General features: G+C 38.3%; 1 protein-coding gene and 1 pseudogene across 3 annotated transcripts in view; both read left to right on the top strand.

Annotated features, from left to right (window-relative positions):
• The window catches only part of Rbpj (recombination signal binding protein for immunoglobulin kappa J region), a 61700-nt gene that overhangs the window by 13273 nt on the left and 20866 nt on the right, over positions 1-27561 (top strand). Inside the window, exons 2-4 of one of the 3 annotated variants that reach the window (XM_048364919.1) lie at positions 3927-4109; positions 14428-14466; positions 26532-26627. In XM_048364919.1, coding sequence (XP_048220876.1) covers positions 4093-4109; positions 14428-14466; positions 26532-26627 — 152 coding nt within the window. In that variant the 5' untranslated portion in view covers positions 3927-4092. Of the gene's footprint in view, positions 1-3926; positions 4110-14427; positions 14467-17713; positions 17911-26531; positions 26628-27561 lie in introns of all 3 variants that reach the window. The other 2 variants (XM_048364920.1, XM_048364918.1) reach the window with 2 other exon arrangements.
• LOC125365085 lies at positions 8314-8419 on the top strand (annotated as a pseudogene).

Raw genomic sequence — 27561 nt, 5'->3', positions numbered from 1 at the left:
CAAATCCAAGGCCTTGCACGTGCTAGGCAAGCATACCAATGAGCTATACACCCTCAGCTCAGTCTTGACTTTTTATTTAGTGCTTTTTGTCTCACCCAGAAGTGTGCTTGCCATTGAAAGACATTTAATAAATAAATAACTTTTACAATGGGTTTACAGTTGAGGGCATGTTCTTCTGACGGTAGCTTTTTGAAAATTTTGCATTTCATTAAGTCACAGAGGTACAGTGTATTAGTAAAATCATCTACTAACTTCATGGCAAATTTACCACATGTAATTTTTCTAATAGAGTCCGGTCTGTCCCCCAGACTCTAATGATCTTCAGTGTTTTCTGTGTATGCAGTAAATTGCTGATAGAGAAATGTATTTTGTTTCATGTCATTTATTTATTTTTTGGGGGCCAGTTCTGGGGCTTGAACTCAGAGCCTGGCACTGTCCCTGAGCTTCTTTTGTTCAAGGCTAGCACTCTACCACTTGAGCCATAGCCCCACTTCTGGCTTTTTCTGTTTATATGATACTGAGGAATCGAACCCAGGGCTTCCTGCATGCTAAGCAAGCACTGTACCACAAGCCATATTCATTCAGCCCTCCATTATTTTTTGTTACATTTTTGTTCTTACTATGAGGAGACCAAGTCTTTTCTCAGACATGGTATATGTTTTCCTCCATTGCACTGTTATTTAATAAACTAGGCATCTAATCCTGTGATTAAATTCATTGAAAAGTTTCAAAGTACTGAATTGAAAATCACTGATTTAAACCTTGCTAGTGAGGAAAAGATAAACCTCTGTAAGATAATGATATGCATATATTTCAGAAACTTAGTGGTTATAATTTTTACTGTCATGTTAATCTTTCAGTCATAATTTATATAATGCTTATTGTTGATGGTAGATGTAAATGTGTTTCAGTTATCTGTTATTTATCTTCTTAATTGTTACATCTGACCAGCTTTTTAAAGGATATACTAGAAGGAAAGGAGGCACATTTGTATTATTTATTCATTGTGCTTGAATTACTAATATTATTTCCAATATCTGTTTTGTTGCAGATTATTTAAAGGCCCTCCTTTGCTTTCTGAGGACTAAACACATTAAACTAGTTTATTTCTATGAAACTACTTAACTAGGCACACATAACGTATGACGTGCTGAGACAAGTCTAGGAGAAGCCATTATTAACTCACATTGTAGAATACCTGCTCTTCCCTCAGGCTGTGTTCATCTGACTGACTGAGCCTTAGTGATGGGTTCAACTATTTTTATTATATTTATGTCTGTACCGGGGATGGAACTGATGACCTGGGTACTGTCCCTGAGCTTTTTTTGCTCAAAGCTACCGCTCTATCATTTGAGCTACAGCTCTAATTCTGGCTTTTGGTGGTTAATTGGAGATAAGAATCTCATGGGCTTTACTGTGAGGGCTGGCTTTGAACTGTGATCCTCAAATCAGCCTTTTCAGTATTACAGTAATGAGATACCTGTGGCCTACCTTGCTTAGCTTTTTACTCAAACTGTCACTCTGCCTCTTGAGCCACACCTCTACTTTCACCCTTTATGGGAGTGCTTATTTTCTCTTTTCATGCAACACAATGGAACTAGTTTCCATTCTTCCTTATCTAATAATATATTTATATCTTGACTAAGATGGTTAATTTTGTTTGTGTGTGAAGGGGAGGAGCTATTAAATCTGGTAGCTATATGTAAGATATATTTATTGGGAGGAGCAGATTGTAGGAAATAGTGTGTTTTTCCAGGAGACAGATGTTTTTCCAGACAAGTAGACAGATACACATACACAGCCATAAACTGATTTTAAGAAAGAGTAGAGGGAATATGGGGTACTAATATGGTACCCCACAAGTTCTTAGTTTGAAAATACGGTTCTGGCTGAAGACAGTGATAATTCAGTGATTTCATTGGACCAGATCCCTTGTTTCTGTTCTAGTGTTTTTGTTGTTTTGTTCTGGTGGGGTGAGGGTATCCTACAATAACTCTGAAGAATGATCTACATTTGTAGCCCATCTTGTCCACAAACTTATCTTCCCATTCTAGACTTAAAAGATTTAATTGCTTTATGACAGTGTGTATATTTATTGATAATTGTTGGCTACTTCCTTTGTGTAATTAACTCATACAATTCTTGCTGGAAACTACAAGGTTAAACATGAAGCAAAGGCATTGTGAATTTTTAGTAGATGCAAGAATATAATACATATTATTCTTACTGTATTTTAATAATGTTAATAATTTTAGTATGTTTAATTTTTTAATATAAAGAAGTTAGAGTGAGGTTAAGAGGAAAGCAATCGCAAAGTGGCAGTAAAACTTGATGGCTAGTCATTTTGAAGCAAGCAGGTTTTCCTCTGCCTGACAGCATTAACACAGAAACTTCTTTGATAAGCCTTTTCTCCCCAACCAATCAGCAATTTCCCATCCATTTGGGTATCCAAAATAAATTCCGTTCTGACACTACCTAGGCATAGCATAAGACAGACCTCCACAGTCTCAATGACTGCCTTCCCTTCAGATACTAGTCATAAGCTCCAGGTTGTGTTACCTGTGCTTATGCTTCTGATAGATGAGGTATATACACCAAGGCTCCATCACTCTCAAGATCGATTAAATTGCTAGAGCAGCTCACAGAACTGGAGAACACTTATGTTTACTGGTTTATTATGTTTATTATGAAGGATATTACAAAGTAGTTACTGATGAACACTAGATGAAGAGATGAGTAGGGCATCTTAGGGGAGAAGGGCTGTTCTCATGGGTACATCATACCCTCCAGGAACCTCTCTACTTCTTGGGTTTATCTGGATGCGGTCTGAATCGTGTTCTTGTTTGTGTGTATGCGCGTGCATGTGTTTGTGTGCATGCTCTGGCCCTGGGGCTTCAACTCAGGACTTCGGCACTGTCCTGGTTTTTGTTGTTGGTGGTGGTGGTCCTTGAACTCATGGCCTGGATGCTGTCCCTGAGCTTTTTTGCTCAAAGCAGTGCTCTACCACTTACTTGAGCCACAGTTCTGCTTCTTGCTTTTTGGTGATTAATAAGAGTCTCAAGGATTTTCCTACTCTGGCTGACTTCAAGCTGCAACCCTCAGGTCTGTTCCCCAAGTAGCTAGGATTATAAATGTGAGCCGTCAGCACCCAGCTACCTTTTGTGTTTCGGTGGATATTTCATTACATAGGTTTCATTGATCAAATTTATTTATTTATAATCAATTTGACTTTCACTCCCTATTCCCTTCCAACCAAACCTCTAATCCTGCCTTGTTCTTTCTGGTGACCAGCCTGTATCCTGAAGCTACCTAGGGGTTGCTACTGCTCACTTAACTCATTAACATATACAAAGACAAGTCACTTAGAACATTGTAAGGGTTTTAGAGGTTGTATGCCAGGAAACAGGAATGAAGACTAAATATTTGTTTCACATTATCATAGCCAACAATCTGTTCATTTATGTGCATTTTATTAATAGAAATAAGCTTTAGAAATTGGAACTTGTTTTCAATTTTTAATGACTTCCATGCATGCAATTAAATGATTCAGTAATAGTACATAACACTAAGAGAAGCATCGTTTGAAGGAAATTCTGGCCAGTGTCTTCAGTGTATTGTAGAATCCCAGCTTTCATTCAACACAGATAGAATGGTTGTCCTAGCAAGATAGGTTATTTACCTTCTTTGAGGAAAAAAAAGTTAAGGCATAATTGAGTCAAAGGGATTTGTGGGGTTTCACTAACTACGAGATCTCTATAGTAAGGGCTAATGCTTGTACTTTTCATTCATAGGATTCAGTTTTGAAATGGTGGTGTAGTAGTAGCAGCAGCAGTTTTGTTTTTCTTAGTCATGGCAGCCAGTTAACACTGTACTAGTGGCTTAACAGATCAACACTTAAGTCATTTTTTTTTGTTTTTGTTTTTAAGTCATTGAAATTATGAGCCTATCATTCAAATGGAAGCATTATAGTTCTTCGGAACCGTTATGATCTCAAAAGGAAAGGAGAATGATACAGATATTCTGGCTGAGGTGTTTTGAGGTGCATCGAAGTGTTCCAAGCTGTGACTTACCTTAACATGTTCTTGAAGTACCATGGCGTGGATTAAAAGGTATGCTTTTAGAAATCTCCCAGTGACCCAAAGTCATGAATAGAGTCAACACTCATAATTCTATACTTAGTTATTACATATTTTGATACTCTAGCATTTATATTGCAAAAATGATTATGGATTTGTGGTAGTTTTTTGTTAAAAAAGCATATGCTTTATCATTGAATTTTTTTTTTTCCCTTTTGAGATAAGGTTATAAGAGATGCAAGGGTAGAAATTTTCCTTAGGTTTTAATGGTAATGGGCTATAATTTTTTTTTTCCAAATAGTTCAGTGATTATTCAAATGTTAGTCTGTATGTCATTATCTTTCTGGCTTACATCATAGACTAGCTTTTTTCTGTCACTTCATGGTAGTCCGAATAGGAAACATTTGCTTGCATTTTTCGTTGGGTTATTACTTTGACCAGATAAAAGATTCTAGGCATTCATAATACAGTTTCATCCTTTTAAAAGAAATTTCTCTTGGAGGAAAATAAATGATTTTGGTTTCATTTATTTTTACAGTGATATATAGAGAGGTTACAGTTTCATACATAAGGCAATGAGTACATTTTTTATCCAACTTGTTACCTCCTCCTTCATTCCCCTTCGAATCCCCTTCCCAAAATGAATGATTTTTGTTTGTTTGGTTTTGTTTTTGTTGCCAGTCCTGGGCCTTGGACTCAGGGCCTGAGCACTGTCCCTGGCTTCTTTTTGCTCAAGGCTAGCACTCTGCCACATGAGCCACAGCGCCACTTCAGGCTTTTTCTGTGTATGTGGTGCTGGGGAATCGAACCCAGGGCTTCATGCATGCTATGCAAGCGCTCTACGGCTAGGCAAGTGATCTACCACTAGGCCACATTCCCAGCCCCTAAATCCTTCCCCCGCCCCCCCCCCCTCCCCCCCAGTCCTGGGCTTTGGACTCAGGGCCTGAGCACTGCCCCTGGCTTCTTTTTGCTCAAGGCTAGCACTCTACCACTTGAACCACAGCACAACTTCTGGCCATTTTCTGTATATGCTGTGCTAATTGAACCCAGGGCTTCATGTATTCAAGGCAAGCACTCTTGCCACTAGGCCATATCCCCAGCCCCCAAATGAATGATTTTTAAATACAAATGTTATGACTTGTTTATTCATATATATTCATATATGTACATGTTAATCATATTTATGGTATGTAGGTTCACTGTTATTTGCCAGTAGTAGTAGTACTATTCTGGGCTTTATAATACCTACTTAGCCACCGAAAATTTTTTAAGGTTTTATGTTTATAAAATTGTATTTTTAATTAATCAAAACTTTCTTTGACATCTTGGAGACAATTTTTGTACTTATGTGATTGCTACTGAGTTTTTTATATTTTAAATTTTATTTTAAGTAGTTGTACAAGAAGATTTCAGTTTAACAAATTAACTTTTTCTTAAAGTATGTTAAAAGTCAGGCAACCAGATATAATGCTGAATTTGTTAATGTTATATAAGTTTAGAATTCTTTTTTTGTGTGTGTAGGTCCTGGGTGCTGTACCTGAGCTTTTTGCTCAAGGCTTATAACCCTGTACCACTTGAGCCACAGCTCTAATTCTGGCTTTTTTTGTTAGTTAATTGGAGATAAAGAGTCTCACAGGAAAACTTTTTTGAAGTCAGGGGTCCAGTGTTCCATGCCTGTAGTCCTGTCTACTCAGAGAGGAAGAGGGATGGAGGGAGGGATGGATGGACAGATGGACAGCCAGCCAGTTTCCTACCAGACTGTCAGGGAAAGGGTCTGGATGAGGTGTCCAATGGCTAAATGGTTCCTTTATTACAAGGAGGGTATTTTCCCCCTCTCTTTAAACTCATTCCGTAGTTCTGTGTTCTTAAGGTATTGTGAAGCGGGCTTAACGTTTCGTAAGTCAAGTAGTAATGAGTACATTTCTTTAGTTTTCTTTCTTTCTAAGAAAATAAATAAATAAAAGAAGAAGAAAAAAGTCTCACAAGTTTTCCTGCCTGGACTGGCTTTGAACTGTGATCCTCAGATCTCACACCTGGTTATAGTCATGATTCACTAGTACCTGGCATAATGCTTTATCTTTTAGAAAATGAATGCACATATGTTGGGAAGATAGAAATTAAAGTCATGAGCAGAAAAATTGGCTAGGAATACACTGGTATAGTCCATTATTTTAGTCAGGCTACCATATGCTATGACCTTTTGACATGACAACAATTAAATTTCTAATGGAGCTTAAAGCTAAGAGAAAAATACTTAATATTAAAATACTCTGCTCTAAGAAAATCATCTACTTACTAGCCATGGCAGCCATCCATCTCATCCCAGAATTCTATATCTGATGACATAATAGATTTTATCCTCCAAAGAAGAAAGTCTCAAACATAGTTATTTCATGATAGTGTTCAATGTTCAGATTAAAATTGTTTTTTTTCTGGGGTAGCAAAAGGGCTTTCATTTATTTTGTTTGAAATTTGCAGAATATTTTGGTACCTAGCCAAACTTAAGAAACAAACATTTTTTTTTCCCCTGCTGGCTTTTTTTCTGGGGCTTGAACTTTGGGCCTACGCACTGTCCCTAAGCTTCTTTTGCTCAAAGCTAGCACTTTACCACTTGAGCCACAGCACCATTTCCTGCTTTTTCTGAGAAGTTGATTGGAGATAGAAGTCTCATGAACTTTCCTGCCCTGGCTGGCTTCAAACCACCACCCTCAGATCTCAGCCACTGGCATCCAGCTAGAAACAAACTTCTGTTCTTTTTGGAAGACTCACGTTTCATACTTACTATTTATTTTGTTATCTTGACAGGCTGTGAGGGTGGCCTGGAAAAAAGTCAGACTTACATATGAAATATGTGATAGCATAAACATGTTAGCACTCTACCACTAGAGCCACAGCACCAGTACCAGCCTTTTCTGTTTACGTGCTACTGAGGAATCAAACCCAGGGCTTCATGAATGCTAGTCAAGCCCTCTACCACTAAGCCACATTCCCAGCCCAGTGTTAGGACTTGTCTAACAATGCTTTAATTCAGAAGGTAAAGTTTAGTGTTACAAAAATTAAACATACATTGCATTTATTTCATATATTTGCCAAACATTTAAACATTAGTTTTTGTAAGGATTTTGATGACACTTAAACATTTATTTTTCTTGGAATAGTGTCTATGCCTACTACAATATCCTTGTAACAACAGATAATTTGTAGATTTATTGAGGATGGCCAGAGATTCTGATGAGTATATTTTTTAAAATACAATTTTATTTTAATTATTATTTATTTATTTTTGCCAGTCCTGGGGCTTGAACTCAGAGCCTTGGCATTGCCCCTAAGCTTCTTTTTCTCAAGGCTAGCTCTCTACCACAGCACCACTTCTGGCTTTTTCTGTTTTGGAGGTCTTAAATAGGTCCCCGGTGCATGCAGACTGAAAAGTCTGTGTTGAATGTGCACTGACTTTAATGAGAATTGTGCTTAAGGTGTTTCTCTACCCTAACCCTTGCTTCAAAAGAGCTCTCCCACATTCCCATTTGACAGATGTGAGGTGTAAAGCTATAGAATAACTGAAAGCACAGAGGTGTGAGCGTGGCATGTGCACATATGTGTTTAGTTTGGTTTTGATTAAGAAGACTTGGAACTATTTGGAAGTAGTTTACATCATAATTTACAATGAATAGGGAAAGGTTAATGTTATCTGTGTTCATATTCCACAGAAGAAAAGTTATGTATTCCAATGAAAGCATTTCTGTACTTGGGATTGACCAGATTTGATTTGCTAGGCAGTGGACAATTGCCCTTTTATGGTATCTAGATCCTTCATTGCTCTTTTGTTTCTTTTTGCCTTGATGGCTCTGACACTCCCTCAAGCAAGCTTTCTTAAACTCTTATTATTGTTCTCTTGGCTCCAGTTTTGTCTCTCTTCCTTTGCTCTCTGTCCCTTCTTTGTACTGCCCAGCTCTTTTCTGTCCTTTCCCCTCCTTCCTCCCTCATTACTTGCAACTTGAACAAACAAAAGATCTCTCTCTGCATTCTCCCTGGAAAAGAACAATTATGTGAACCTTGAATAAGGTCAACTTTTGAGTCACAGAACCAGGCAGGTCAAGTGAGAAGTGAGAGACAAACGAGGGTCAGTCAGGAGGATGCTATGAAAATACAATAAGTCTTAGATCCTTGGAGGCTGTCCAGGTTTAAAAGAGCTGACCCAGGACAAGTAGTATTTCTGTTTCAGAATAAAGAGCTTATTGGTCTCCTGTTACTTGCTACAGGCTGCATTCACACTGAAAACCTACCCTGTATACATCTCAGCCCAGACCCTGTGCTTGGTCTGTATTGTGAATGGGAGGCAATGGAGTTGGAGTATAGTGGTCAGAACAATAGAGTTAATTCTTGAAGTTTATCAGAACCAAACTAAGTCATTGGTGAATGTCTTAGTCCATTTTGTGCTACTGTAACAATATCACAGGGTGTGTAATTTATGGGAAAAGTTTATTTTTTATAATTCTTTTTTTTTTTTGCCAGTCCTGGGGCTTGGGACTCAGGGCCTGAGCACTGTCCCTCACTTCTTATTGCTCAAGGCTAGCACTCTACCACTTGAGCCACAGTGCTACTTCTAGCTTTTGCTGTATATGTGGTGCTGAGGAATTGAACCCAGGGCTTCATGCATACAAGGCAAGCGCTCTACTGCTAAGCCATATATACCCAGCCCCCTATTTTTATTTATTTTTTATAATTCTGTAGGCTGAGAGGTCCAAGATGTTTATATCTGGTAGATCTATCACTTTCTCCTTCCCTCCCCTCCTCCCTCCCTCCCCCCTTCCTACCTCCCCTCTACCCTTCTCTCTTTTAAAATAGGAATTTATTTAGTGCTGATACTGACCTCATAGCTTTGCACTCTAGCTTGGCTTTCTTGCTCATGGCTGCTGCTCTACCACTTGAGCCCTGCTACCAGTCTGGCTAGTAGATCTTTCTGCACCAAAACCCATGCTAGATATCCCTGGGCAAAAAGTTGCCTGTATTCGAGGGTTAGAGAGGTGGTCAAATGTGATTTGAATATAATCCAGTCTCACAGTAACATTACTCCACTCATGAGTATAGGGCCCTGTGACCTAAGCACCTCCCAAATGGGAATTACTGGGGCTGGGAAGGTGGCTTAGTGGTAGCATGCTTGCATAGCATGCATGAGGCCTTGAGTTCGATTCCTCAGTACCACATACACAGAAAAGGCCAGAAATGGTGCTGTGGCTTTCAGGGACAGTGCCCAAGCCCTGAGTTCAAACCCCAGGACTGGCAACAAAAAAAGAAAAAAAAATGGGAATGACATTTCTTACATGTTAACTTTGGAGGACATATTCAAACCAAAATACAAAAGAATTTTTCCTGCATTCTTCCTGTAAAAGAGCAATAAATAATGTGAACCTTTAATAATGTCAACTAGAGTCGCAGAACCAGGCAGGTCAAGTTAAGAAGTGAGTTAAAAATGACTCTTACTTAATTTTAGTTTGTTTAGTGGGCAAAGGGAATGGTGATTGTCAGTGGGTTAGGGGAGAAGCAGGATATGGTAACACCCAAGGTAAGATTGCTTCTAGTCAGATCCTGTCCATCAACCCCTGTTCCTTTGTGTGGTTTATTTCTTCTCAGAACTCCATGGTTCCTGGGCTTACTTTTTTGGTCTAAGCTGGACATGAAGGCAGACTGACAGGTCTAATGGTTCAACTGCACTTTTGAAGAAAACCATTATTCAAGCTCTGAATTATAGTTAAAATTACTTCTTTTGAGTGTTTTTTGGCTTTATTATCAAAGGTGTACATTTCTTCACTAGCAACATGATGTGATAACAAAGAGGGCAGTTTCCAATTTATAATAAATGTATTGTTTGGGGTTTTAACATGCAAGCAAAATGTCATTTTCCTAATTGATGTAGTGATATTACACGAACCATTTTGGAAGTCTTTCATGTTTTGATGGTAAGAATTTGTTATTGTTATAATAATTTCATTTTACTTTTTGAGGGTTTTCTCTTAACTCACATAAGCTATCTATACTGTCCTCTTTTACATATTTTTAAAAATGAGTATTGCCACTTTTTTCCCATGGGGACAGACTACTTGGCTATAACTTAATTCAAAGGGGCCACTGGCTCATGGCTATAATCCTAGATACTCAGGAGGCTGAGATAGGAGCTGGCTTGAAGCCAGCCCAGGCAGGAAAGTCCGTGAGACTCATCCCCAAGTAACCACCAGAGAGCTAAAAAGTAGGGCTTTGATTCAAGTGTTAGAGTGCTAGTTTTGAGCAAAAAAGCTCAGGGGCTATACTCCTCCAGTGTTAGCACATGCATGTGTTGGATACACACATATGCATGTACACACACACATATACACACACACAGGTACACTTTTGGGTTTTTTTGCCCGTCTTGGGCTTGAACTTGGCCTGAGCACTGTCCCTGGCTTCTTTTGGCTCAAGGTCAGCACTCTACCACTTGAGCCACAGCGCCCCTTCTGGCTTTTTCTGTGCTGAGGAATCAATCCCAGGGCTTCATGTATACGAGGCAAGCACTCTACCACTAGGCCATATTCCCAGCCCCACATACTTTTTATAAACTTGACTCATAGTCTTTCCTTTGTACATTTGGCCTTGTTAGTTATCTCCATAAATACCTTGGTGTTTTCTGTTGTTCTAAAGGAAAATAATGACAGATCCACTGATGAATTTAAATATAAATGCCTCTTGAGTAACATAGGGGTTATCTTGTGGTTAACCCATCATCCTAAATTGTAAGTTGGAAGTGATTTCAGCCAGAGACTGGTGGCTTATGTCTGTAATCTTAGCTATACTACAAAGACTGGAGATGGGAGGATCACGGTTGGAAACCAGTAGGGCAGAAAAGTACGTGAGGCTTCATCTTCAAAGTAACTGGCAAAAGACAAAGACAATGCTTCAAACATGGTTCAAGAGGTAGAGCACTAGCCTAGCAAGCAAGCCAGCTGAGGCTTTGAGTTCAAACATTAGTACTTTTTGTTGTTGTTGTTTGTTTTTTTGCCAATTCTGGTGCTTGAACTCAGGGTCTGGACACTGTCCCTGAGCTTTTGCTCAAGTGGTAGAGTACTAGGTATGGCTCCTGTAACTTATCTGTAGATTTCTTTAATTGTGTTCTTACACCTTTAGAAAATGGTTTCACTTACTATTTACCAAAAATGTTTACTTTCTATCTTTTCAAAACTTAATGAGTAGTTGAATTGATTGGGAAGATTTATAAGAGGATTCTTTTCAGATTTTTTTGTTTTTTTTTTGCCAGTCCTGGGCCTTGGACTCAGGGCCTGAGCACTGTCCTTGGCTTCTGGCTAGTACTCTGCCACTTGAGCCACAGTGCCACTTCTGGCCATTTTCTATGTATGTGGTGCTGGGGAATCGAACCCATGGCTTCATGTATAGGAGGCAAGCACTCTTGCCTCTAGGCCATATTCCCAGCCCCCAGATTTTTCTTATGAACTCCCATAGCAACCCAAATCTGTATCATAGAAAGTTTTAGTGTACTTTATTTTCCTGGCATAAAAGTTAAGGTCTGTCATCGTGTTCACATTTGAATGCCCAGAACAGAACTTGAAGTAAAATTATATTTGAATGTAAAAATTCTACTTGGAGGTAGATTGTGTAGAAAATCAAACATGAAACTCTGAGTTACATTTCAAACCAAGTTTCCCAGTGTGTTTGAGCTTGGACAGGGTAGTTGCTAAGCAGGTTTCTTCAGATTAGGAAATAATAACACCTAATAAGATTGGTGTGGGTAGAGGCAAGCTTTCCTTACAAAATTTGTAATGCCTGCCTCCAGTAGCTGCTTTAGTAATGTTCTCTATGGATAGGCACTGTGTTTCTTGTTTGTTGCTGTAATATTCCATATCAAGTGTCTGATACAGTAACTAGTACTTAACAGCCACATTTTTATAAGTGAGGGTGGAATGATGAAAGTTAAAAAAGGAATTCGAACCTGGCAGGCAAACATATCGCACCATTCTCCCTGTACTCTCTTCATAACAGTTTTAGGTGAAATAGACAGAGGAAGCCAGTTTTAAAATAAACAATTGAAATATTCTGTGTTCTCGAATGTTTACACAATGAATGATTACTGAGTTTTACTTAAATATGGTACCTTGTAAAATGGTTTGCCAAAGAAAGGGCCACAATTGATCCCAATTTTCTTTTGAGAGAAGATTGTTAGAATGGCTGGACTAGGAAGTGGATAGAGAAGAGGACCAATTATGTCAGGACATATTTGACTATTCTTATACTAGCTGATTTAATATGAGGTACACATCCTGGAATGCTATAGCTGAAGACTAGAAATTGCCAGCTTCTAAACTTCCATGTTAAAAGAAAATTTGAGGACAATAGGAATTATGTCCAGGAAGGGACTTCTTTTTTTTTTTTTTTAACTCTTAATCCAAGCAAGCATTAAAAGCCTTAACATTTTGTATGCATATGTGTATGCACATATGCATTTCTAAATTAAAGTAGTATGCCTATGGAAATGTATAGAAATGATAAAGGTGCAATAGAGCTTAGTTTCACAGAGTAAATATTCACATTCTAGCTCTCTAGAGGCCTTTCCTTTGTTGTTGGTTGAGGGCCTTGAACTCAGTGCCTAGGCACTGTCTCTGAGCTTTTTTGTTCAAGGCTAATACTCTACAACTTTGAACCACAGCTCCACTTCAAGTTTTCTGGTGGTTAATTGAAGCTAAGAGTCTCATTCACTTTCTTGCTGGGCTGGCTTTGAACCACAACCATCAGACCTTAGCCTCCAGTAGCTAGAATTACAGGGGTGAGCCACCAGCACCCAGCTCTTAGTCACTTCTTATAGATAACCATGTTGTTGAACACTGAACATTTTTGCCCATTTTGATTTTTTATTAGGTAACTACGTAACTTATTGCCTTTTGAACCCGCCTTCTTTTGAGCTTTATCACCAGCACATATTTTAAATTGTTCCAGTGATCTGTCAGTGCACTTTCACTAAAGGAAAAGTATGGGTTTCATGTACTGTCTAGTCAGAAGTAATTTAGCTTAAAAGACTTGGATTATTTGCTCATTTGTGTGCTCTTCCTTTAAAGCTACTTTCCTATGTTTTAATGAAAATATTAAAATATTCAGTAATAGGTATTCATTGCTTATAAGTTATGAACCCATAGACAGTGTCATCATTTAGCATTTAATTAACTGAACAAAATGAACTGAATAGGATCCCAAGACTTATTATCAAAGGTAATAATCTTGTGGAGCACAACAAATATAGTATAGAAATTATCATTCAAATAAGCTTTCACAGCCTGTAAATGCTTATGAACAAATCAGGTAACTGTTTATAATCAACCTCTTGGACCTTTCTTCCAGTACCATGCCTTCATGTTTCAAAGAGAGTCACACTTTCCTATTTGAGGAAATAAGAGGCTAGCACATGACCATAGTTGTTGTTTTTGTTTTGCAAATAGTCTCTGTCTCTAATAACACCAGAGTTCCTTTTTTTAGTTCTTTTAGTTTAACCCTTCATAACTAAAAAAGGTAATTAAGATTTATTGAGCATTTTACTATGTTCCAGGCATTGTTCTATATGTTTTGTGTATATTAATTGCCATATTTAATTCTCTTGACAACCACTTTTTACTGAGAAGGAAACTGAGGTCCAGGGAGATATGTAACTAACTTTAGACTTAAGCAAATGATGCCGAATTTTGAATTTGAACTAAGCTAGTCCCCCTGCTGTTATGATTCCAACCTGAATTGTGCTTCTAATGCTTTTCTTCTCACTTGCTTCCAGCCTGCATAATGGCTACAGTCTCTGCCAGCCCTGTTTTCTTAGCATATTTCACCTTAACAGAGCCTTACACAGAGGGCATGAGATCAGAATTTGACTTCCTCATTTCAGTTTGCCAGTTAATTTGTGATTTTGGCCTTTCATACCGTTAAGTTGATACAGACCTTGTAGAATTGTCTTACAGTGATTAAGTAGTGCATCATTTAAAAAAATGTCCAGCTAATGCCCGACACTGAACACTGTAAACCCTGTACTACCTCGGTCTGAGAGTTTTTTCTCATTGTTGCTGATGGTGAGAGATTAGGTGTGGCGGAGACCCATCGTCCTCGTTACATCTGTGTGGCATACTTTCCCAGTGGATGTTAGGCCTGCTCACATGGTGTGCTGTGCTTAAAGCGTGCTTTTTATGTAGATCATTGCTGGAGGAATTCTTTGAATTATTTTTATTAAGGGCAAAGTCAAGTCCTAAGGGAGACTTCATAGTACTAACAGCTTACTGTAGAGGATATAATACAACTTACTGAAGTACTTTTCTATTTTTTTTTCCTCCAGGAAATTTGGTGAGCGTCCTCCACCCAAACGACTCACTAGGTAAGTGTTTATATTAAATTTTCATGCAAACATTTCATGAATGTGTAGATCCTGCCATTTTAGAAACTATATTGGGTGCTTTTAGAAATCACTCAAATACTCTTATATAGCTTATAAGCTTATTCTCTTTGTTTTTGTTTTTAAACTGTATGTTTTGTTTTGTTTTGCCAGTCCTGGGGCTTGAACTCAGGGCCTGAGCACTGTCCCTGGCTTCTTTTGGCTCAAAGCTAGCACTCTACCACTTGAGCCACAATACCACTTCCAGCCTTTTCTGTATATGTGGGCTGAGGAATTGAACCCAGGGCTTCATGTATATGAGACGAGCACTTTACCACTAGGCCATATTCCTGGCCCTAAACTCTATGTCTTTTCTTTTTTGGTACTAATTATTGAACCCAGGATGTTTTGCCACTGAGCTATATCCCACCTCTATAAGCTTATTCTTGTTGCCACTTATCTTCATTTTCCCTTCTAAAAAATAAAATGAAAGGGGCCAGGACTTTGACCTACTGGTAGAGTGTTTGCTTAGCATGCACAAAGCCCTGGGTTCAATTCCTCAGTACCATATACACAGAAAAAGTGTGGCTCAATTGGTAGAGTGCTGGCTTTGAGCAAAAAGAGCTCAAGGACAGTGCCCAGGCTCTGAGTTCAAGCACTAGGACTGGAAAAAAGGAAGGAAGGAAAAAAGAAAGAAAATGAAGAGGACTAAAAGGTTATCCTTTGAAAGGGGAAAAAAATGAAGCTTTTCTGAAAATTAGTTTTAAGTATTTAAAGTTTAAAAAGGGAAGATTATAAAGATAGCTTCCTGTGAATAGCTGTGTTTCTCAAATTTAGCATATCTATGCAAATATTCTGAAATCCAAAATACTCCCAAACCTGAAGTACTTCTGGTCCCAGGCATTTCAGAAAAGTGATATTTGACAGTTATCTCTGTATAGATAGATACTTTTTCTTAGAGAAGAATGTCACTTGATGAATGAAGAGTATGGAATGATGAAATCACTATTTGGCAATTACATGATAATTATTTCAGACAAAATGCAGTAGTGGTTGTTTAAACAACTGGACTGAAGTTTGATGAAACAAAAACATTTGTGTAGTCTTAAAATGAGCCTTCACAGAGTATAAAAGAATTGTCATATGATCATTCACAAACCTGGTGGATAGCATCTTAGTTAAGTGATCTAAACCTCACCTGTAATTAATATGAACCTCCACGTAAGATATTAAGGAAATATCAGACAGATAAAAATGAAGGGACATAGTATAAAATAATACTTTTTCTTCAAAAATCTCAAGATCCTGAGCAATTATTCTAGATTAAAGGGATTTATTCTAGAACAAAGAGACATGGCTATATTTAAATAAATCCTGAACCAGGAAAACCATTTTTCTTTTGAAGTAAGCTACCATTAACAAACTGAGGAATCATATAAAAACACGTTAGTTTTTGTAAGCCAAACTCTGTGACTTGTCAGCTCTGTTGTAATATGTAAGCTAACGCCCTGTCTGTGTTCCTGCACATGCTTTTTTTGTTTTAACAAAAACAGTGGTTGTCATATTTTGATACAAGAGTGGAAGTTTCTCTACACACTTCTCCTTCCCAAGAAAGGATAATAGTCAAATTGTTGTTAGAATTTGAATAAAATCTGCAAAGTAGATATTGTATCAATATTACACTGTGAGTACTATGATGATATAGAAGACTGTGTCCTAGTGCTGAATATTGAAATCCCTAGCCTCAAAACAATGAATGCCCTTTTTATTTGTCTGGTTTTTTTTGTTTTTTGTTTTTTGCCAGCCCTGGGGCTTGAACTCAGGGCCTGAGCACTTTCCCTGACTTCTTTTTGCTCAAGGCTAGCACTCTGACACTTGAGCCACAGCGCCACTTCCAGCTTTTTTCTATATATGTGGTGCTGAGCAATCGAACCCAGGGCTTCGTGTATACGAGGCGAGCACTTTACAAACACTAGGCCACATTCCCAGCCCCTAAATGCCCTTTTTACAATGGAGTGAAACCTGAAGTGTTTTGGACAAAGTGGTATTATGTCTACAGTGTGCTCTGTTTTTATTTATCTATTTTCTTTATTATCTTTAAGTAGTTGTATATACAGTGTGATCTTCAGTAGTTTTTTGTTTTTGGGTTTTTTTTGTGGCCAGTCCTGGGCCTTGAACTCAGGGCCTGAGCACTGTCCCTGGCTTCCTTTTGCTCAAGGCTAGCACTCTGCCACTTGAGCCACAGCGCCACTTCTGGCCGTTTTCTATATATGTGGTGCTGGGGAATCGAACTCAGGGCTTCATGTATAGGAGGCAAGCACTCTTGCCACTAGGCCATATTCCCAGCCCGATCTTCAGTAGTTTTAAAAACATAATATGTAAATATGGTAAATGTTAAAATTTAAGGAGTTGAGGGGAAACATTTAGAAACATTTTCAAATGGGTCATGTCTGAAATCCCACTTACTGGGAAAGTGGAGATTAGAAAGATCCATGTGCTAGGCCAACTATGTAGGAGTTGTAAATAGGAGAATCATAGCCACAGGTCAGCTCTGGGGAAAAAATATCCTGAGTTACTATTTAAAAAATAAGGAAAGTGCTTGTCGCTTATATCTGTAATCCTACTCAGGAGGCTGAAATCTGAGGATTGTGGTTCAAAGCCAGCTCAGTCAGGAAGACCCATGAGACTCTTATCTCAGTTAACCACAAGAAAATAGCAAGTGGATCTGTGGCTCAAAGTGATAAAGCACTAGTCTTGAGGAGGAAAGCTCAGGGACAGAGCTCAGTCCTTTAGTTCAGGCCCCATGACTTAAAAAAAGAAAGAAAGAAAACAAAAAAGAGCTAGAGTATGATGTTTATGTGGTAGTGTGTTTTACTAGCAAGCATCAGGTGAGCTCCTGATTTCAAATTCCAGTACTCCATTAATAAAAGAAGATAAAAGTTTGCTTTTTCTTTTTTTTGGGTACCAGTTCTGGGTAAATCTGTTCTCTGTCGATCTATTTCCTATTAATTGCTTTATATGTTGCTATGTAAATTCTAAGAAGTAGAATTCCTGTATTCACATAGATTGGCAATTTATTTTTATTTTATACCAGTAGCAGTTTGTTGGACTGACATCTATCTAATGCTGCAATACATCTTGCAAATAACTTAGTAATTTGACTGACTTCCTTTTCTTTCCCTAAATACATGCAATCATTTAATTAGGTCCCATCTACTTTATTATCATTTTCCGTCATTTGCCCTTGAAGCAATTTTCCCTGTTTGGAGAATTTTAGTAGCTTTTAGGACTACCACTTCTGGTCAAGATGGAGTAACAGGACCTGGAATTATTCTCCTGCCTTAAACAACTAAAAACATGGACAAAATATATGCAACCGCGGTTTTCAAGATATTGAGCATCAGGCAAGGAAGGACAGTGATTCCCAACAAACAGGAGATGAATGAGGTGAGCCCTGCTATTGCCCTAGCTCCTTGCCTAGTGAAAGTCTCCAGGCCAGGAAGTAGGTAGAGGAGTCCATGTAAAGCTGGGAATGTAGAGAAACTAAGAACTTCTGTGGGTTTGCAGGGCAGACCCAGAGAGGATTGAAAAACTGTACAGTTCCAGAAATCTGCACAGTATTCTCTTGGGAGTCTTCAGCTGAAGTATTGTTCAGCATACATATGGAAGAAACTGCTATACCATTTAGATAGTAGTTTCTAGAAGAATTAGAGGAAGCAGGACTGGGCGCTGGTGGTTCATGTCTGTAATCCTAGCTACTCAGGAGGCTGAGATCTTAGGATCACAGTTCAAAGCCAGCCTGGGCAAGAAAGTCTGTGAGACTCTTATCTCCACTTAACCACCAGAAAACCAGAAGTGGCACTGTCTTGCAAAGTGATAGAATGCTAGTCTTGAGCAAAAAAGTTCAGGGACAGCGCCCAGGCCCTGAGTTCAAGTCTCACGACCTACAAAAAAAAAGTTAGAGGAAGCAATCCTTAAAACTTCATTTAGGGTTGTGAATTATGCCCTCAGAAGGGCTGTTCTTCAGTGTGAAAGCAAGACTGTATGAAATGATACTCTGGTTTCACCCAATAAACTTTAAGCAGGATCAAAAGACTCAAACTCTTCCAAGTAACTACCAGAACAAAGCTCAAGCATGTAAGAATAAAAAACACTCGGGCTGGGAATATGGCCTAGTGGTAAAGTGCTCACCTCATATACATGAAGCCCTGGGTTCGAATCCTCAGCACCACATATACAGAAAGAAAGGCCAGAAGTGGTGCTGTGGCTCAAGTGTCAGAGTGCTAGCCTTGAGCAAAAAGAAGCCAGGGAAAGTGCTCAGGCCCTGAGTTCAAGCACTAGGACTGGCAAAAAAAACAAAACCAAAACAACAACAGCAACAAAAACATGTGCACTCAAAAATACATCAGTCATACAAAAAGCAAGAAATGTGATTTATAATGAGATGAATCAAAAGCAATCTAGAAAGACATAAAATAGTTATTATACTTAATATGTTCAAAGAGCCAAGACTCAGAGTTGACCTAAGATCTATCTAAAGGATAACAAACGTTACAACTTTCTGCCAATATATTCAACAAGTTCTGAAGAAATGGCAACTAGCTAGCAAGCTACATAAAGCTTTCTGGAGAGAAACTGGTAACCTGAATATCCTTATACAGACTTGGCTTTTGTTATTTAAAAAACCTGCCGACAGGGGCTGGGAATATGGCCTAGTGGCAAGAGTGCTTGCCTCGTACATGAGGCCCTGGGTTCGATTCCTCAGCACCACATATACAGAAAACGGCCAGAAGTGGCGCTGTGGCTCAAGTGGCAGAGTGCTAGCCTTGAGCCAAAAAGAAGCCAGGGACAGTGCTCAGGCCCTGAGTTCACGGCCTAGGACTGGCCAAAACAAAAAAAAAACCTTCCGACACAGTAAACTGCAGATGGCTTCACTATTGAATTGTGTCACATGTTTAAGAAAAATGGCATTTCTATGTGTAACTTTTCCAGAAGGCTACAGAGAGGACATAGCTTACAGTTTATAGAGCTTAACATTTCAAACTACACAGCTTTTAGAAGAAAACAAGTAAAAATAATTGTGATCTGAGATATGTAATGTTTTTCTTTAAAGATACAATAGTACTAAAAACAATTTGAAACGAAGAAACTCAGTAACTTATGAAAACTTAAGAATAAAGGGTTTATGGCCAGATATAGAAGATAATTCTGAAAAGGCAACAATAAGGAAATAAATCCTTTTTAAAAAATGGAAAATACAGATAACTCACCAAGCAATATATACCCATGGCAAATGACTACTGAGGAAATGCAAATTAAAGCTCCATGACCTGAGTGCCTTCATACTGCTGTAACAATATACTTGGTACATAGATTGGGTAGTTTGTTGACCATAAATTTATTTCTCAACATTCTAGAGACTGCAAAGTCCAAGATAAAGGTGCCAACAGATCTCTTGTATGGTAGGAGCTGCTTCCCTGTTAATAAATAGATGAGCATCTCAGAAGGAAGAAGATGTTAATCCCATTTATGAGGACTCCACCTTCATGGCCTAATGCTTCCCAATCTGCGCCCCCCTACCCTCCCAATAGCATGGTGTTTCAGATTAGATTTCAACAGGAATTTTTCAGGGATATGTTTGGTCTATAGCAACAAGCTACCACTTACTGTTGAAGTGTCTGAGATGTAAAGGATTATGTGTGGAAAAACTGTCACTTTAAGCTGACAGTGGGTGTATAAAATGATAGAATAATTTTGGGAAGAAATTTGACATCCTTTTTTAAAAAAAATTGCCAGATGCTGGTGGCTCATGCCTGTTGTAATCCTAGCTACTCAGGAGGCTGAGATCTGAGGATCGCTGTTTGAGGCCAGCACAGGCAGGAAAATTTGTGAGGTTCTATAATCTCCAATAAACTACTCAGAAAAAGCCACAAGTGGCACTGTGGCTCAAATGGTAGAGTGCTGGCCTTGAGCACAAAGAGGCTCAGGGACAGAGCCCAGGCCTTGAGTTTAACATGCCTTGACTCTATAGCCCATTTTATTACTGTAATGTGGTCCAGAAATATCCAGCAACATGCAAGTTGATCCCCATTCCAGGAAACCACTGATCTGCTTTCTGTCATTACAGATTTCAGGTGCCTTTTTGTAGAATCTTATAATGGAATCATACAGTAAAAATAAAGTTTGATTTTCATTAATGTTGTTATATGTTCTTTTTTGTAATTGCTAAATAGAAATTCATTGTTGCAGGATATTTGGGTTATAGTGCATGACTAATAAAATTAAAGCTAATTCAAAAGTTTGGGTTTTAGGCTTTGCATTCCATTTTTCTTGACTAAATACATATTGAGATGGTTCAAAAGGTTTAATTCAGAGAAAGCTTTTCTTTTTAAATATCCTCTAAAACCTTTCCCACTCCATAAACAATTTTGGAAAAAAAAATCTTACTATTTAGGGAAAAAAAACCCAGTTCTGTCTACACAGTTTGACATTTTATTTCGGCATACTGTAGTTAGGATATATACTATTCAGAGCGCCTAACCGTGGCACACAGGTGTGGCATCTCACATAAGCAAATTAGGATAACCAGTGCTTTCATTGTTTATACAGTAGAAACAATTGCTCTCTGGTTGTTGAGGCTTCTTCTTTTGCTAATCAGAGCACGGTGCCATTGTGAAGATGTTAGTTACAATTCAGTTAGACGGTATACTCCAGAATACTGAATCTGGCCGCCTTGAAGGGCCCACCTCATGTGGGAAGTCTGAGCTCTAAAGTTATGACTATATGTGTACCTAGAGGGAGGATACCCAGTACACCAAGCCGGCTTTTTGCTGTTTGCAAAAACCATAGGGTGAGACTAGAATCTTTAAGATTCTTAGATTGCAAGCAATCTGCAAAAGCAAGTAGCCTGGGGCTGGGAATATGGCCTAGTGGCAAGAGCACTTGCCTTGTATACTTGAAGCCCTGGGTTCGATTCCTCAGTACCACATATATGGAAAACAGCCAGAAGTGGCGCTGTGGCTCAAGTGGCAAGAGTGCTAGCCTTGAGCAAAAGGAAGCCAGGGATGGTGCTCAGGCCCTGAGTCCAAGCACCAGGACTGTCAAAAAAAAAAGCAAGTAGCCTGTTGTTGTCCTCGCCCTGGGGCTTATACTCAGGGCCTTGGCTCTGTGCCTGAGCTCTTTTGTTCAAATCTAGTGCTCTACCACTTTGAGCCACAGCTCCACTTTTGATTTTCTGGTGGCTAATTGGAGATAAGAGTCTCACAGACTTTGCCGGCCTGGCTTTGAACCTCAATCCTCAGATTTCAGCCTCCTGGGTAGCTAGAATTACAGGCATGAACCACCAGCACCCCGCTGGCATGTAGTCTTAGTAAGCTTCTCCCTTTGGTACTCCAGATTATATAATATATTACTTATAACATTTATTATGTTTTGTCTGAGATTTTAATAGCAGGGAATTTCCTTTATAAGGAAACAGTTGTTTTATTTTAAGTTAACTATAATTGCTAGAACTGTTTTGTGTTTTCTTGCTAAGGAACTTTTTGTCTATTACTTGGACTAATCTTCCTACAACATTTCTCTCCTGTTGGTCTCACTGCTGCCTCTCTCTCTTGTCTTTGTCTCTCTCATTCAAACTTCTTGTTTGTGTTTGTAATATATAATATAATATATAATACATACAGATAGATAATATTTGCTGCCCTTGTCAAGCCAAAGAGAACATCAGGTTTTGAAGCTCTGTCTTGGCTGTTTTGGAGGTTGCCCCAGAGTAATAATACCATGTTCCAAAATTATCCGGTCCCTCAGGGTGCCATGAAACTGAAGGAGGCAGACAGATTAGGGTTGTAGAGTATTTGTTTATTAGGGACTTAACGGCAGAAAGAGTGCTTGCCTCGTATTCATGAAGCCCTGGGTTCGATTCCTCAGCACTACATATATAGGAAAGGTCAGAAGTGGTGCTGTGGCTCAAGTGGCAGAGTGCTAGCCTTGAGCAAAAAGAAACCAGGGACAGTGCTCAGGCCCTGAGTCCTAGCCCCAGGACTGGCAAAAAAAGAAGAAGAAAAAAGGCAGAAGTATGGTTCTGGGTGGTGGCAAGACCAGGTGGAAACCCACAGTTTGGGTCAAAAAACAAGGATTTATATAATGGTCATGAAAAAAGTGACCTCATTCAAGGTAGAATGTTCCTTGTTTTATATCCATCAGACAGGCAGATTCCTAGAGCCAGGGTCAAGTCATAAACCACCACTACCACTGTAATTGTTTTATCCGTAGTAGGCCCAGAAGTCCTGCGTAAACTTGTTACTACTCATGGCTGCAGTCACATCAAACTGAGTCCCTCCACACTCTAATGTGAAGGTTAAGAAGTCACTTATTTTTCTTGTTGAAAGAAGCTATTTGGCAAATTCCTGTTAGAGACAAATGAGTACTAATGATTATTTTGAAACTCCAGTTACTTTTTCAGATATATGTATTCTGTTATGACAAGAAAGATGGAAAATCACATTCATTATAAACACCTTGAGACGATCTTATTTGCGAATATCTTTCTTTCAGCACCAGAAAACTTAGCACAATGCCCAGTGCTTTCATTACATCTCTAATGGGAAGAGGGATAGGTGTGCAGCTGGTGGTGCCTTCAGAACTTGGGCTTTGCAAGTTGGAAACCAAATGTTCACTCCTGGGTACTTTTCAAGTGTGCTCTCAAGCTGTAGTTAATGTCTCTGTTGCCCTTTCTCCTGTACCCTGTGTAATTATTAATAATCGAACTACTTTTTATTTTTTATATATACACACTTTATACGGAGGGGGGTTGCATTGTTAGTCTCCCACATTTTATCAGTCTATCCCCATCATTCTCCCTGACCCTTTCCCCCTTCCCAAAATAATTTCAACAGGTTTCATTGTTCTATTTTCATAGTTGCAAACAATCTGTTTCAACCATATTCCACTTCCTCAGCCCAACCCTCTCCTGACAAGAAATGCCTTTTCTAAGAAAATAATAGTAACACCTGAATTCATCTGACACTTGCTATATAATACATCAGTGGTGGCAGCTAACTTTGTTTTTCCCTTTGCAGTTGACTTTATTTTACAAGTGAGAATACCAGTCTTAGTGACATAGTTAAGGTTCAGACCCTGCTATGTTTCATAGCAAAACTGTGCTCCTTATCACTATAGAATTTTAAATAGTACAGTTTTGTCCTCAAGAGAGCCAGACTGCCTGAGAGTCTTTTAGTATCATTGTAGCAAAGTTACTTAATCTCTCCTTCATTTCTAAAATGTATGTTGTCCTCAAAGTTGTTGGCTGTGTTAATGCATTCTTGGACCAGTACTGGCACAGTGTTCAATGTTTGTTTCTTAATTATGATAATTAGTAGTTTCTTTATGGAAAGGATTTTGACTGCCTTAAGTGGTTTAAAGATCTTGCCTTTAATGATTATGTAGTCTGTTTAGGAAGACAAGAAAAGTACAGGTGAAATCTGATAAGCACATAATTAATGGCTAAATAGAATGATAGAGACTATAAATGCAAATCAAAATAATTTGAGAAATATAGCTTAAAATTTTTCTTTTCAAGTACATAGCAGCCTTTTAGGTTTCATATGAGATACTTTTAAGCATTTGGTTGTGTTATTATCGACTTTTCTTCTGGCTTTTCTTTTGTGTTTTGTTTCTATATAACCTAGAATCTCTGGTCAGTCACTTTATTTAACAGCATCCCAAATTTCTTATTGTCATTTCTGTCTTAACCTTGTTCCCACCTTGTAGTGTTAGTGAGAATTGACACCATTAATTTTAGATTCCAACATCACCTGGTCCGTTAATATACAAGTATAATGATAAACATTTTAAACATCTGCGTGTTGATCTTTTCTTCCCATTAGTCATCATAATGGCCTTGCACTTTACAAGTAAAATAGAGGCTTCCAGCCTTCAAATAACTCATGAAATTGGGCACTAGTTGCTCCCTCCAACCTCCTCCTCCAACCCCACACAAGCCCACCCTGCCCCATACACGGTTTTCCCTGTTACTGCATATTAGGTGTGTGTGATTTACTTTTTTCCCCCAGCCCAGACCCCTCCCTCACATTGTAGTGGGAGTCTCCTGGGACCTGTTAAAAACTTTCAACTCGCAGGTACCAAGGGTTTGGCAACAGAAAGAATTAATACACACTTCCTTCTCCCCAAACAAAAGATACAAAGCTCTACTATTTTATTCTGTCTTCTCTATCTTCTGTTATCTTTCTACAGACAACATTTTTACAAGTTTGTCTTGCCTTGTAGTCTTCTCTGTACTAAAGAAAAAAGAAGTATGTGTTGTTTTGAGTTCATTTAAGAAAGAAAAAGTAAAGGCTAGTCAGAAGAATGAGCAGCAGGACTTCTGGAAACGGATTGTCCCATACTTAAGTGTTTTAAATCCCGTCAAAATTCTCTGTGCTTTTAGTTCAGATTGACTGTGCAGGCTCTATAGTATGTTTCTCTACAGTGTAATGAGAGTTGAATGATGATGTATGTCCCAGCCTATAAAAGGAGCAAAGTTTTTTCTTTTATGTCTTAAAGTTCTCCCCCACCCCCCCAGATCTTGTAATATTTTATTGCTTGTGACCACTTTTGCAATCATCTGGTAAGGATGTAAGGAGTAATGTTTGAATTAGCTTAAATATGTATACTTAGTATTTAAGTTTGTAGATGTCTCATTTTGAAGGCTCGTCACAATTTGACTACCCTTCTTGCCAGTCTCATTCACTCACATTACTATCTTAAATTACTGGCTCAATTCCTGACTGCCACTTATTCATTGCAGGACCTTTGACAACACAGTCAAAGTGTTAGTTAGTGACTTGGATTTTGATGGTTAAATGAAATACTTAAATACTTCATTTAAAGTGCAGTTCAAGACCTCAAGAAATACCACTTCATGTGATTTTCTTGTGAAGCTACCTTCTCAGCTGGAGTTATTTGTATATTTATTGGTTCGGTAAATTATAGAGAATGGCATTTAAATTTAGGAAAGAAGTATATTTTTGATGATTATCTTTGAAGTACCTTTAATCAGGTGAGGTGTGAAAAGTCTCAACAGTTTGGAATTTGGCCCATTCAGAATTGTCATACTTTGGTTTTACAGACTTTGCTTTGTAATATTGCTTGGCAAGATGATTAGGGAAAAAATATACATCCATCGAGCCTTTCTCTTCATATTACATATATCTTCATATATAGTTTGTTCTTGAAAGTCTTAACACTGTGTTTTTTCAAAAATTTAATTTTGTTTTTTTCCCCTAATTTCAAGTAGGTTCCATTAAATTTTGTGTACATAGCAACATCTTTTGGAGAGTTATATATTTATATATAAGTGATAGACATTCCTTTGTCCTCACATAGCACTGTCACTTTAAGATAGTGTAATAACAAATTTTAATGCTTTGTTTCAGTTTTTGTATTAAGTGGAAAACACTTGATTCTAATAGAAGCAGAAGAAAATGGATAAAGAACAAGATTAAGTTATAAATAATGTAAAGCAACACTGGGAGTGGTAAATGTTGATTTTTGTTTATTCTAGAGGTTGTAATTGTGTTTGATTCAAATGATAAATTTCAAAGAATAAAGGTGTGTGTGTGTGTGTGTATGTGTGTATGTGTGTGTGTATGTGTGTGTATTGCCAGTCCTGGGGCTTGAACTCAGGGCATGGGCACTATCCCTGAGCGTCTTTTGCTCAAGGCTAGCACTCTACCACACTTGAGCCATAGCACCACTTCTGGCCTTTTCTGTTTATGTTGTACTGAGGAATCAAACCCAGGGCTTCATGCATGCTAGGCAAGCACTCTACCACTAAGCTACATTCCCAGGAAGTTGTTGACCAGAGTTGATAGAGTTGGAAGATAAGCAGTATTCATTGTCCTATTGTTTAGTGTTCTTTCCACACTCATGAGTTTGTTTTGCTTTAGCTTCTCCTTAGGTTTGCTTGTTTAAAATATTCATCACCACTACATTCATTGCAGAGGTAAGGAAGATGAAAACTTGCATTGGGAATTTCACCTCTACATGATGGTATTTATATTTCATTTTAGGGAAGCAATGCGAAATTATTTAAAAGAAAGAGGAGATCAAACAGTACTCATTCTTCATGCAAAAGTTGCACAGAAGTCATATGGAAATGAAAAAAGGTAATTTTCTTGTGGTGGATAGTTGTATTTACCACATTAGTTGAAAATTCTGCATTTGTATTTATGTCTGAGGTTGGTCCCTATTACTAGAATAATGGAAAGAGAAGTTGGAATTCTGACCTTTAAAAAAAGACCTGAAGGACTGGGCTGCCCTGTATAACAGCCCAAATTGGCCTCACAGACCACTCCTTCCCGCCCCCCTTGCTTTGGGCTCCTGCATGCTAGGATTATACTTGATGGGATTTGTGTCTTAAATGGAATAAAGAAACTTGAGAAATATTCAAGCCAGGAAAATTTAGCAGAGATCATATGGCTAAATTCTTGATTTCACAAAATTAAACCACAATGTGTATGTGGTGGGGGGATGGGGCAGAGAGAGTCATGTCACCCAAATATTTTCATGAAACATTAGCTTATTCACAAAGATACTGTTGTTTGTAGGTTTTCTATTGTTTGCCATTTTGTTTTTGGTGATGCTAAGGGGCCTAACCCAGAGTTTCAGGTGTGCTTATTAGCAAATGTTCTACCAGTATAAGATATCTCAGACCTAAGACTCATTTAGAGCCCATTTGTTATTGGAGGTGAGGCCCTACTAGGGGTGAAGCCCTCTCCCTCTAGCCTCCTTCAACCCACCAGCCAACATCCCTAGTATCTATCAACTCTGTTGTGGGTTTTCCACTTGGTTTCTGGAATTTTCTTGTTAATATTTTCTTGAGTCATTGTCTTTCAAATAGCTTTGTTTTGGAGTAGGCTTTACTAGATAAGATGACCAGTGTGGAGGCAAAGGTTTTCCACATAGCCAGGAAGTTGAATTGAAAGGAATGAATGGAATCTTAGAAGTTAGAGCCTAAAGAAAACTTTGAGTATATACATAAGAGAAAGGAAAATATAAGTGTATAATTAAATTTCATGCTAGAAGAAAATTGAGAAGTAC

The sequence above is a fragment of the Perognathus longimembris genome, chromosome 16, assembly GCF_023159225.1.
Source record: "Perognathus longimembris pacificus isolate PPM17 chromosome 16, ASM2315922v1, whole genome shotgun sequence".
Classification (NCBI taxonomy): Eukaryota; Metazoa; Chordata; class Mammalia; order Rodentia; family Heteromyidae; genus Perognathus; species Perognathus longimembris.
The sequence above is the reverse complement of the archived record's forward strand: the minus strand, read 5'-3'. Positions and strand labels throughout refer to the sequence as shown.